The sequence below is a fragment of the Ovis canadensis genome, chromosome 1 (genome assembly GCF_042477335.2).
Source record: "Ovis canadensis isolate MfBH-ARS-UI-01 breed Bighorn chromosome 1, ARS-UI_OviCan_v2, whole genome shotgun sequence".
In the NCBI taxonomy this organism is placed as follows: domain Eukaryota; kingdom Metazoa; phylum Chordata; class Mammalia; order Artiodactyla; family Bovidae; genus Ovis; species Ovis canadensis.
This window is the reverse complement of record NC_091245.1, coordinates 271576498-271588556: the sequence shown is the minus strand read 5'-3', so window position 1 is coordinate 271588556 and position 12059 is coordinate 271576498. Positions and strand designations below refer to the sequence as shown.

The window sequence follows — 12059 nt, the reverse complement described above, 5'->3', positions numbered from 1 at the left end:
AAATGCATCAAAAGCCACAGATGTTCCCATCCAGACAAAACCTTCCTTGACCATATTCCCACGTTTCTGGATTTTCTCACACACACCCGTATCCCATGAAGCTTCTCCACAGCAGCAGGCTTCTACCTAAATAAGGCTTAGCCACTGTTATTTTGTGGTCTTTCAAGTTTCTTAAAATGGAATTCAGTTAACATTTTACAAATCTCATCGCTCAGCTGCTCAGTCGTGTCTGACTCTTTGCAACCCCATGGACGACTGTAGCCTGCCAGGCTCCTCTGTCCGTGGGATTTCCCAGGCAAGAACACTGCAGTGGGTTGCCATCTCCTTCTCCAGAAAATCCTGTTACTTCTCTGTATTTTATGTACTGACTGCAAAATAACCAAAGCTGCAGGCTAGACAGCAGAACTCTGCTGACCAGTTGACAGTTCGGTCTGCATGCTGTCTTCCTGCACTGATGACATTCAGAAACGCATCACCAAGATTAGAATTTATTCCCCAAATCAGCACCTTCCCTCTGGGTCTCTAGCCCCTATGTACCAAGTAACCACGCGTAAAGCCTTCTGTTCAGAGACATATCCCGTCTCAGGAGGGTCTGAGTGGCAGCTGAGAGGACACGCACAATGTCGGATCTGAGCAGGGGGATGGCTCTCTCGTTGGAATCCTAGGAGGAAGACAGAGGAAACTTTACCACAAGGCGATGACACGGTAAACTGCTGGCCTTCTGACATGCGGACCCTCTTCAGCAGCCTACAAAGCTTTACCTTAAAGAGAGGTTCTCAAAAGGGGTGGGTTCTTCACACGCTGCCCAGGGGAGAAGCTACTCGATTCTGCTATGGAAACACCACCCACACAGAAATGAGCTGAACGTGGACAGTGGTCACTGAGCACCTGCCCTGCCCTCCTGACAAGACAGCCCGGGTCTCTCCCACCTACCCCACGGCCTCAGAGAAGACCAGCACTGCCCTGGAAGAACACAGATTGCTCACCAGACAGGTATAAAATGGGAAGAAGAACAGGACAATCTCCAGGTTATTTCTTTGCACCAGCACGTTTGAGTCCAACAGGGAAGCACATAAGGACTTTATCTGCAAGGGACAAAACGCCGTGAACATTTCACGCCCAAGACACTGAGCATCATTTGCAGCTATTCTTTTTAATCGTAAAAATGAAAACAACTTTCCCTGGTCATCTTGAAACCATTGTGTTAACGTCACGTGGAACAGAACAACACGGTGTAAATATGGGAAACTTGGTTCTAGCTCCAGATGCTGGGGGTGGGGGTGGGGGTGGGGGTGGGGTGGGAGGGCTCTGTGTGGCGGGAAAGACGGCACTGTTTGATTTCAGAAGTGGAGAGGCTTGGACCGGATGGCCAGGCTCAAAGACCTCAGGTCCTACAATCCCAGAAAGAAACGTTTTTAGGTTCCAGTGGGGACCTTCGACTATACTAAAACTCCAATGACATCCAGCCAAATGGACTCCAAACCAATTCAATTCGGATTTTGAGGATCCTTTCTGAGTGCAGATAGATGTGCTACAGCTGCCCGATAGAAAACCAGCCGGAAGAAGAGTTTTAACAAAAAGCTGTGAGAACCGGGAAGAGGAGAGGGCGAGATCTTTCATCTGGGGGGAACAGCGAAGCTTTGTGGGGAAGCTGAGCTTCAAAGACAGGCAGGACAGACACTGAGATGGGAGAGAAGAGACGGGCAGTGAGCGCAGGACGAGGGGGGGACCAGCTCAAGCAAAGACGGCATCACAGACTTGCCAGGCCAGGAGGGGCGGCGAGCTCTGGGAGCGCAGATGGCCAGGAGCAAAGAGTCAGGCCTCTGGGCGACCGGGAGCAGACCACCAGGGCACTCCTGAGGATGGACTTTATTTGCTGGCAGCAGGTAATTTTTCAAGCACAGAAAAGATTTAAGCAATGTTATGCTTCAGCAAGTGAAGTCTCACAGCAACCAAAAAAGGACTGGATGGGAGAGGGAAGAGATGGGGAGAAATCAGTTAGAAAATTACATGGTGGTCCGGGAACAAGACCGAAGGAGACGAAGCAGGGAGGTGAAAACAGAGGAAGAGACGCAGCGGGGCTGACGGGGCAGAGGAGGGAGTGTGTCTGTGAGGGTCTCCTCTGTCCTAAGCACTGGACGACGTGCCTTCATCACTCTTTTCCTCGGAGAGCCCCATGGGGAGATCTATTACTTCCACGGTGCAAAGAGGAATGGATTCTGCGGGGTAAGGAATCGCTGCCCACTTTCTTAACGACGAAATCAGCTTTGAACGTTTTCAGTTTGAAGTGAGGTCCACCACTAGGTGGCGATAGACTGCAAGCCATTAAGCCTTAAGTTTGGGAGAACTGATTTGACTCAGTGGAATTGATGCTTTTGAACTGTGGTGTTAGAGAAGACTCTTGAGAGTCCCTTGGACTTCAGGGAGATCCAATCAGTCCATCCTAAAGGAAATCAGATCTGAATATTCATTGCAAGGACTGATGCTGAAGCTGAAACTCCAATACTTTGGCCACCTGATGCGAAGAACTAACTGACTCACTGGAAAAAACCCTGATGCTGGGAAAGATTGAAGGCTGGAGAAGGGGATGACAGAGAATTAGATGGTTGGCTGGCATCACTGACTCGATGGACATGAGTTTGAGCAAGCTCTGGGAGTTGGTGATGGACAGGGGAGCCTGACGTGCTGCAGTCCATGGGGTCTCAAAGAGTCGGACACAACTGAACGACTGAACTGAACTGAACTGAAGTTTGGGAGTGTTTCCCTGATAGCTCAGTTGGTAAAGAATCTGCCTGCAAGGCAAGAGACCCCAGTTCCATTCCTGGGTCGGAAAGATCCCTGGAGAAGGGATCAGCTACCCACTCCACAATTCTTGGGCTTCCCTGGTGGCTCAGCTGGTAGAGAATCCACCTGCCATTTGGGAGATCTGGGTTCCATCCCTTAGTTGGGAGATCCCCTGGAGAAGGGAAAGGCTACCCACTGCAGTATTCTGGCCTGGAGAACTGGAGAAGTTTGGGGAGAAAAAGACAACAGATCTGAAAAATTCCCAGTTTTCAAGGTCATGAGAAGGCAGGTCACCTCCAGGGAAGAAGGCCTGGGGACAGACCCCTGAGGAACCTGGACAACCTAGGTGTGTGAGCAGCCAGAAGGAGAGGAGGGCACGTGGGAAGACGGCAGGAGCCGGAGGTGGGAGCCTGTTTGCGGGCGGTGGTCAGTGGTCAGTGTGATGGAGGTAGCTGGGGCGGGGGCTGAAAACACGGCTGCGACTCAACAGCAAACCCCCAGCTGGGGGCTCTCAGGAGCCACCTGTATTGCTGAAGGGCCCTGCTCAGGTGTGAGTAGCACGTGTGAACACATGCGTGATGCAGGTGTCAGAGACCACGACCACGTCCCCATGTGGGCTGTGCAGCGATGCCGCCTCCTCACCTGCTCAGTCTCTCTGAACACCTCCACATCCTGCTGTGCCCACCCGCCCCCACTCCACCCCAGCCCCGCCCCCCACCAGGCCCGGGGCACCCACCGTGAGCTGGTAGTCAGTCCCCAGCATGTACTTCTGCTCCCGGCCGGGCGCACCCCGGTTGATGTGGCCCACCACGAAGAGCGAGGCGGGCAGCCGGATGGACGGGCTGGCCAGGACACTCCCCCAGAGGGCAGCGTAGAAGACCTCCCTGCCGACCACCAGGGACAGCCTCAGGAGCAGCGCGTCCGTCCTAGGACAGGAGAGCACAGCGTCAGGGCGATCCCCGCAGGCCAGGGAAACGCCACCTCCCTCATTCTGAGCCGCCGCCGTCTGCCCCTTCAGTGTCTGTCTGTCCGTCCGCCAGCTGTCACTGAAAACTGAATTTTCTAGGACAAACGTGTCACCAAGACGGGCCGCGTCTTGGCCGAGGGGCAGCATCTGACCGGTTGTGTCCCCCTCGGGGCACAGAGATCCGTCTCCACCTCTGGCCTCACCACAGATGTCACCGTGCTTGTGGGAGGCGGGCGCACTGCCCCAAGGAGATGAGCAGGTCGGCCTCCCTGTATAAAAGCACGAGGAGTCATTAATGTGCGGAAAAAAGCAAAAGGCTGACACGACTGATTAAAGATCTAAGTAATGATAAAGACTTCCGTAGTGGCTCAGATGGTAAAGAATCCGGCTGCAATGCAGGAGACTTGTGTTCAATCCCTGGGTGGGGAAGATCCCCTGGAGAAGGAAATGGGAAACCACTCCAGTATTCCTGCCTGGAGAATCCCATGGACACAAGAGCCTGGCGGGCTACAGTCCATGGGGTCACAAAGAGTCGGACACGACTTAGGGACTGTCACTCACTCAGTGATAAAGACATCCCTGACCTGAGCACCTGACACTGGGCTTCAGAAATCCTGGGGACAGGTGTTGCCTGGGCCCCCCCCCTCCATGGCACAGTCTGGAAGGTCTGGGGCCGTTTCCCGACACTCCACCCCCAGCACCTCCACACCTCGACTGCCACAGCAGGAAGCACTTCTGTGGACCACCTGCCTGGATCCAGGTCTCATCTTTACCCGGGATGCCGTGACATCGCATCAGCACCTGGATGGACCTCCTCGGACAGCAGCAGCATTGGGGGGTGTGAGCTTGTTTTTCCACCGACACGGACCGAGGCAGGCCCCTCTCCGCTTGGGGAGCATCTGCGTCTAGCGGGGCCCTTTCCCACCAACTGTGAAAACAGCTTGTGGGCCCGGTGACGGCACTTATTACTGTGGAGGCAGCTCCCACGAAGGGATTTCGCTTAAGGAGGGGGTCTGACCTGAAATCTAGAATGAGTCCATCTTTCATACGCTTCCTATTTGCATCGACCACGGCGGGGGGTGGGGTGGGAAAAAGACAGGACGACAAGCCCAGAATAAAGCAGTGGCGTTCCAGAATCAGCAATCCTGTGTCTACTTCTTGGCAGTGGAGCCTGGGACAAATGAAAGCCCTGTGCATGTCATCTCTCAGCCGTGGCAGAGAAAAGGCGTGAAACTACGCGAGCGTCTCTTGAATATACACTCATCACGGGTCTGTTCTCCTAGCTGACCCTCCCCAGTGCCCAGATGGGTGTATGACACGCAGCTGGCCCTCCAGAAGACTGTCAGATGAATGCCACTCTCTCCACTTCACTGTGACCCACGCTGCGTGCAGCTTGCTCTGGTTGTTCAGCCGCTAAGTCACGTCTGACTCTTTGTGACCCCACTGACCGCAGCACACCAGGCCTCCCTGTCCCTTACCATCTCCCGGAGTTTGCCCAAGTTCAGCTTGCTCAGTATATATTTAAACATTTCGTACAAAAAAAGTCTACTACCTTTCAACATCAAAAATTAATTCTGTTTTCCTTAACCCTAGCATGAACCTTTTTGACTCATAACATACCCGTAGCGAATGACACAGAGGAAAAAAAAAAATGAAGAAGCATCAGTAACAGCCAAATGCTTAGAAGGACACAGAATGGTTTAGTGGCTAAAGGTATTGATCAGCCTTCTGTCAGGGCTGAGCCAACAAATACAGCTTCTCTCTGCTGAGCTCTGAAAACCACCAAAAGCGCTAGTTTGGGGTAGAAGCACCATTCAGCAGCTGCAGTTGTGGTAAGCTGGGCAGATGGGTCCCTGTGGACCCAGTGGACGCACAGGATGGTCCTGAGCTAGGAAGAGATTCCCACAGCAGCAGATTAATCCAGGAAGCCCCTGGAGAGCTCTCCAGGGTCCCTATCACACAACATCAACACCAAGCTGAAACCCATCACAAACACTACAGCATGGACACTGCTTTCTCCTGCCCCTTGCTTACAAAAGCGTATCCCCAAAGCACGTTTCAGGGAACAGCGGCCACGGGAGAGGGGGTTCCACCGTCTGAGAGCCTGGGGAATGCCACTTACGCTATCCCTTCTTCAACATTCAGAGAACACTGCCCAGTTTTCTTTATTAAACGGGCTTCCCTTGTGGCTCAGCTGGTAAAGAACCCACCTGCAATGCGGGAGACCTGGGTTCAATCCCTGGGTTGGGAAGATCCCCCGGAGAAGGCAAAGGCTACCCACTCCAGTATTCTGGCCTGGACAATCCCATGGACTGTATAGTCTATGGGCTCGCAAAGAGTCAGACAAGACTGAATGACTTTCACATTAAAGAAGCAGTTTAATATAAAAGTAAAAATTTTACCTTAAAAATGAACGGATATTAAAAATTGAAATAATGTTACAGGTTAGAAAAACAAGCAATTATGAAAGGACTATGCCGTGGAGGGGGGTTTCCTAGGTGGTGCTAGTGGTAAAGAATCTGCCTGCCAATGCAGGAGAGGCAGATTTGATCCCTGGGTCGGGAAGATCCCCTGGAGAAGGGAATGACAACCCACTCCAGTATTCTTGCCTGGAGAATCCCATGGACAGGAGGCTAGAGGGCTACAGTCCATGGTGTCATAAAAGTGTTAGACATGACTGAGCAACTAAACAAAACTTCTATGGAGAGCAAAGTAAAGAGCACGATAACTGGGGTTAAAAGCTGAAGTCAAAGTCACTCAGTCGTGTCTGACTCTTTGCGACCCCATGGACTGTATAGTCCATGGAATTCTCCAGGCCAGAATACTGGAGTGGATAGCCTTTTCTTTCTCCAGGGGATCTTCCCGACCCCGGGATCAAACCCAGGTCTCCCACATTGCAGGCAGATTCTTTACCAGCTGAGCCACAGAGGAAGCCCAAGAACACTGGAGTGGGTAGTCTATCCCTTCTCCAGCGGATCTTCCCAACCCACAAATCGAACTGGAGTCTCCTGCATTGCAGGTGGATTCTTTACCAACTGAGCTTTCGGGGGGGAATGGGGGGGGGGGAGGCTAATTAACTGTCTACTAAAGAATTATTCACTTATCACCTTAACTGTGAAGTTCCAAAATAAGTGTGCACGGTTTAGCATCCAGAATGGAAATCTTCTGTATTTAAAATCGACAGTTAATAAAACCAAACACACACACCATCCCCTAACCCCTTCCTCAGTCACCTTAGCTGCTGCTTCCTGTCCTCTGTGAACGCAAGCTCATTCCTACGAAATTGCCACACACTCTTCTACCCAGCTGACAGCCAGTGAGGAAGGCGGGCTGTGTGCCGTGGGCCCCGGGCACTTCCTGACTCTGGCCACGTGGTCACTTGCTGAATGGACCCTCGTGGAAGCTGAACTGTCATAAGACCAAACAGCCTGGGGCTGTGACCATCTGAACCAGCAGGGCAATAACAACAGCGCTCTGCAACATCACATCAAGTAAACACGGGAGAAGGGGAAAATCAACCCTGAATACTCAGTGGAAGGACTGATGCTGACGTTGAAGCTGCAACACTTTGGCCACCTGATGCGAACAGCTGGCTCACTGGAAAAGACCCTGATGCTGGAAAAGACTGAAGGGCGAAGAGAAGAGGGCAGCAGAGGATGAGATGATTGGATGGTATCACCGAGTCAACGGATGTAAACTTGGGCCAACTCTGGGAGATAGTGAGGGACAGGAAGGCCTGGTGTGCTGCAGTTCGTGGGGTTGGAGTTGCAAAAAGTTGGACTCGACTTAGCGCATGATCAAGGGGGAGAAAACTCTAGGACCAGTAGGGCTTCATCAGCGTGGTGCTGGCCTTGGCCAGAAGAGGGGCCAATGAAGATTCTCCCACTCTCATTTAAATCAGGGTTTCTCACCCTGTACCACGTGGACCCCTGGGGCTGGGCCCTCCTTTGCAGTGGGGGCAATCGTGTGCATCCTGAGATGTTCATGCACACCCCTCACCTCTACCCACTAGATGCCAGTAGCACCCGCCCCACCCTGGTGTAACACCCAAAAAATGTACTCAGGTACTGCCAAGGGTACCCCAGGGGGCCAGAGCCACCCTAGGCTGAGAACCACTGGGTTCAAGGGTCATGTCTGGGGAGCCGGGTTTTGCCTGCTTTCCAACCACTGAAAACTTCCCACTTCTCTTCCATCTCCTCGGAGCAGGGGTTTAGTATCCACCCCCAACCATGAATCCTGTCTTCCTCGTACAGCAACTCACAGCAAGCCACGTGGGTACTTCCTGTGCACTTTACAAGAGGGATCCTGGGCAGGAGTGGTTTGTGGACATCAAAGGGTTATTAGAAAGGCAGGGTGAATAACGAGACCGAACGCCGGCCAAAATCTCCATTGCCTTATGGTTCACTGACAAGCAGAGACCAGGAACTGTCCCCGCCTCCACGAAACCCATGACTCAGCAGCCCCAACGCGCTCACTCACTCAACCCTCAGCAGTTTCCACCGGCTCGGACATTGTGACCGCCCCACCCCCAGACCCTCTGCAGAGCATCTGCTGGGAGTGGGGGGTTGGGGGGGGAGTCTGACTCAATTCTTGCGCAGGTTAGCAAGGAACCTTCTCAAACTGATCTGGATACACACAGTCACCTGATTGCTGTGGCCACATGCCTGCACTTAGAGACCATACAACCCTGCCCCAGCCTTCACCTCGGAAGGCCAGTCGCTCATACCCTTGAGCGCCAAAGACACCGGATCGGGCTTTGTGTCACAGCCGCAGGTATCCCGTGACTCACGGAGCTTTACTCAGCTCACAGTTGAACGTTGAGAAATCATAATATTAGGAGAAAACACTCGTGTTCATCGGCTGAAGCAACTGTTCAAATGAACATTTATTGATCAGCCGGAAGAATATATGACAACACCCTGACTTCTGACAGGTTTCTGGTGTGATTCATTCTTACAAGTTAAAAAAAAAATTGCCTTACACTGTGGGAGCTGAAGTGCTCATCTTTAGATGATGGAGGCACGGGGGAAGCATTTACAGTAAACATCTATTAGGAAAACATGAATGGACCAGAAGAACTTCTAGAAAGAGCCTGGGGCTAGGAGTCAAGACCAGAGTCAGGTAAAGGCTGGCTTGTTAACTCCGTGTGACCCTGACTCTTTCTGAACCCACAGGCCCACCTGGCTTCGCAGGGCATGGTGCTAGGTTTAAAATAGCAACGAACAGACCCTGCCTCCAAGGGAACTGGATGCTAGTGACCTAGCATGTCACTGAGGTGGATTCCCCATGGGGAGGTAGAGGGCCACCAGCCGCTCTGAGTGGAAGCCTCAAACAGCCCAAATGCACATCAAACGCCAGGATGGATGCGCGTGACTTTAACGCACCCTGGGTCACCAGCCACCATCCCGCAAACATTCTGATTATTTGGTTTCTTTGAGGGTGCACTCTGAGTGGGCCCTGGATGGATTCCGTGGTTCCACTCCACGCCCCCTGACACCCCCTGCCACAGCTGGCACCATAAGGCAAAGGCAGCACGGCTGGGGTCTCTGGTGTGGGGAAGATTCGAGCAGGGCTTTGGGTCATCACATGGAAACTTGTGCAAGCATGCAGGTTTCTAGACCTGCCGGCCATGGGCCTGCTGCACATGGGCTCTGGAAACGGGTCCTGTGAACAGAAGCTCATCACTGCGGCATCACTCAGAACAGTTCATACCCTGGAAGTTGAGTTTTCATACTATGATTCTCCAGAAACGATTCTCTGTGTATATGCCATGGTCCGAATGGATAAATCCTCTCTCCCATTCCACTCAGTTGTGTTTGACTCTTCGCGACCCCATGGATTATACAGTCCATGGTATTCTCTAGACCAGGATACTGGAGTGGGTAGCCGTTCCCTTCTCCAGGGGATCTTCCTAATCCAGGGATCAAACCCAGGTCTCCCACATTATTGGCGGATTCTTTACCATCCTAAGCAGTGACCAAAACCACCACAATATTGTAAATAGCTTCCAATTAAAATAAATAAAAACAAATGAACACCATTGCATGAACTTCTGTGCCTGTGAGCTTGCCAAATTTCTCCAAGGTGCTTGAAACTCATCAAGCCGAGCCCTACCCATCAATGAAACCCAGGCTTGCTTTTTTATTTGGAAGCAGCCTAGTAAACAATGGGTTTCCCTAGTGGCTCAGAGAGTAAAGAATCTGCCTGCAATGCTGGAGACCTGGGTTCGATCCCCGGGTCTGGAAGATCCCCTGGAGGAGGGCATGGCAAACCCCTCCAGTATTCTTGGCCTAGAGAATCCCCATGGACAGAGGAGCCGGCCAGGCTCCAGTCCGTAAGTTCCTGAAGAGTCGCACGTGACTGAGCGACGAACGCTTTCACGTTCACGAGTATAGAGAAGGAGGGAGACCCTCAGAACCTGACACGTAAGAGGCAGAACCCCATCCCCCGCCGCCCACAGACCGAGAGACTCTGGGGAACTTTCTCATCTCCCCACCCTCACCTGGAAACGTGGTAAAATTCAAAGGGGCACGTGGTACTTCGTCAGGCAGAGACGCCACAGAAAGGTGAACGCCAGCCTGACTTCTGCACCTACCCTGCTTCCGAGGTCTTCTCCGCATGTCTCCCCCCGTTTCTCACAAAGCAGCGGAATAAAACACAAGCAGGCACCCCCTGACCCGGGGGCGGGCGGCCCTGGGCTCTGGCCGACACCCACCTGTCATAGATCTCCGAGCCCTCCTCCAGGCCGGGCAGCAGGCCAACGACAAAGGCCTGGAGGCTCGGGAGCAGCAGCTTCTGCAGTGGGAGGAAATACTTCTCGTACAGGCCGAGCAGCACGGGTCTCACCGACATGGCTGCATGAGCCAGAAGCGGGAACAGCCCGCAGCTTTGGGGACAGAAAAAAAAGGGAGAGGAGGGAAAATGAGAGGCCTGCTCAGAAGCTCCAAGGGATCGGCCAGCCACAGGGGGTTTTGAGAGCGGCCGGCCAGCCGGCCAGCCAGCCAGCCGTCTATGCTGGTGATGGAGGTGCCCAGCTGTCACAGGAGAGTCACCACCCAGTGCGGGCAGGGGGCAGGCCACAGGCAGTGTGCACGAAGTGCGTTTCAGCTCAAGGGGAAAAGTCAGGGAGGACCGACTCCAGAGGGCGAGCCCTGGGGGAACCTCCTGATGGACGGCTTCATGGTGAACTGACGCATCACTTTGTTCATCCTTTTCTTGGAGGAGGAAATGACAACCCACTCCAGTATTCTTGCCTGGAGAATCCCGCGGACAGGGGAGCCTGGTAGGCTTTTGTCCATGGGGTTGCACAGAGTCAGACACGACTGATGCGACTTAGCAGCAGCAGCAGTATACTTTTCTGCTCTGGTGAACTGAAACGTGGATTCCTCAAGGACTAGAAGAGGGAAGTAGTGGGTGAAGCTAGCATTACCTGTACAGGAACAAATCCTTGGCCAGCCATTTGGTCCCCACGATCTTAAAGATGATCTCATAGGTTTCTAGGGCTTTTAAGTGCACGCCACTGGGCAAGGCGGGATGCAGGCACTGCGCTAATCTCTTGCTGATGACAAGTCGTCTGGGCAACAGGGAGTACCTCAGGTTACTCTGCAGGGCCTGGAAAATAAGAGGAGATGCATGTGAGGAAGAAGGCAGTGACGCGGACTGTGGGGCACGCATCCCTCGAGGCCGGGAAGACCCAAGCAGGCTGCGGCATGGGTGTAACACGCAGGATGTGAGTGGACAGGAAGACACAGGGACGGCTAGGGAGGGCTCAAGGTCCAGGGCCGCGAGCCAGCGTCAGGGAGACAGGGCTGGGGGAGCCCCCAGCATCGCTGGAGGGGAGGCAGGGTGTGGTTTTGAGAGTGAGGGTGATCCTGCGTCCCTTCAGCAGAGAAAGAAATCGCAACCCACTCCAGCGTTCTTGCCTAGAAAATCCCATGGACAGAGGAGCCTGGTGGGCTTCAGTCCATGGGGTCACAAAGAGTCAGACACTGAGCAGACCGTACATGCGTTCCCTTCAAAGGGCCTCCGTCTCCAACAGGCCAGCTTCCTGTGAAGCCTAGTGCTTCTGTCTGGGGAAGCCTCCAGTTTACACCTGTGACCGAATAGAACACAGACCTCCAGGTCCCCGAGAAGAGCCTTGTGTGTGAGCCGCGGAAGGCCTGCGTTTCCCATCAACCTCCCAGCTGTGCTTCATGGCTGCGTGTCCTGAGTGCAGTTCGTGGGGTCGGGGGAGGGGCGCCCAGCAGAGATGGGGAGCCCTGTGCTTCTAGGCCAGGATTCCTGACGTCTTCACCAGGAAGTTCCACAA

General features: G+C 53.3%; 1 protein-coding gene across 16 annotated transcripts in view; it reads right to left on the bottom strand.

Moving 5' to 3' along the window:
• DOP1B (DOP1 leucine zipper like protein B) overlaps positions 1 to 12059 on the bottom strand; it is a 130378-nt gene that overhangs the window by 84650 nt on the left and 33669 nt on the right. For all 16 annotated transcript variants that reach the window (XR_011255472.1, XR_011255473.1, XR_011255475.1 and 13 more), the window contains exons 3-7: positions 11181 to 11362; positions 10467 to 10637; positions 3521 to 3710; positions 987 to 1085; positions 538 to 661 (exon numbers count right to left, since the gene is read on the bottom strand). Coding sequence is in view for 7 of the 16 variants with exons in the window: in XM_069582234.1 (XP_069438335.1) it covers positions 538 to 661; positions 987 to 1085; positions 3521 to 3710; positions 10467 to 10637; positions 11181 to 11362 (766 nt within the window). In the remaining 9 variants the exon portion in view is untranslated. The remainder of the gene's footprint in view (positions 1 to 537; positions 662 to 986; positions 1086 to 3520; positions 3711 to 10466; positions 10638 to 11180; positions 11363 to 12059) is intronic.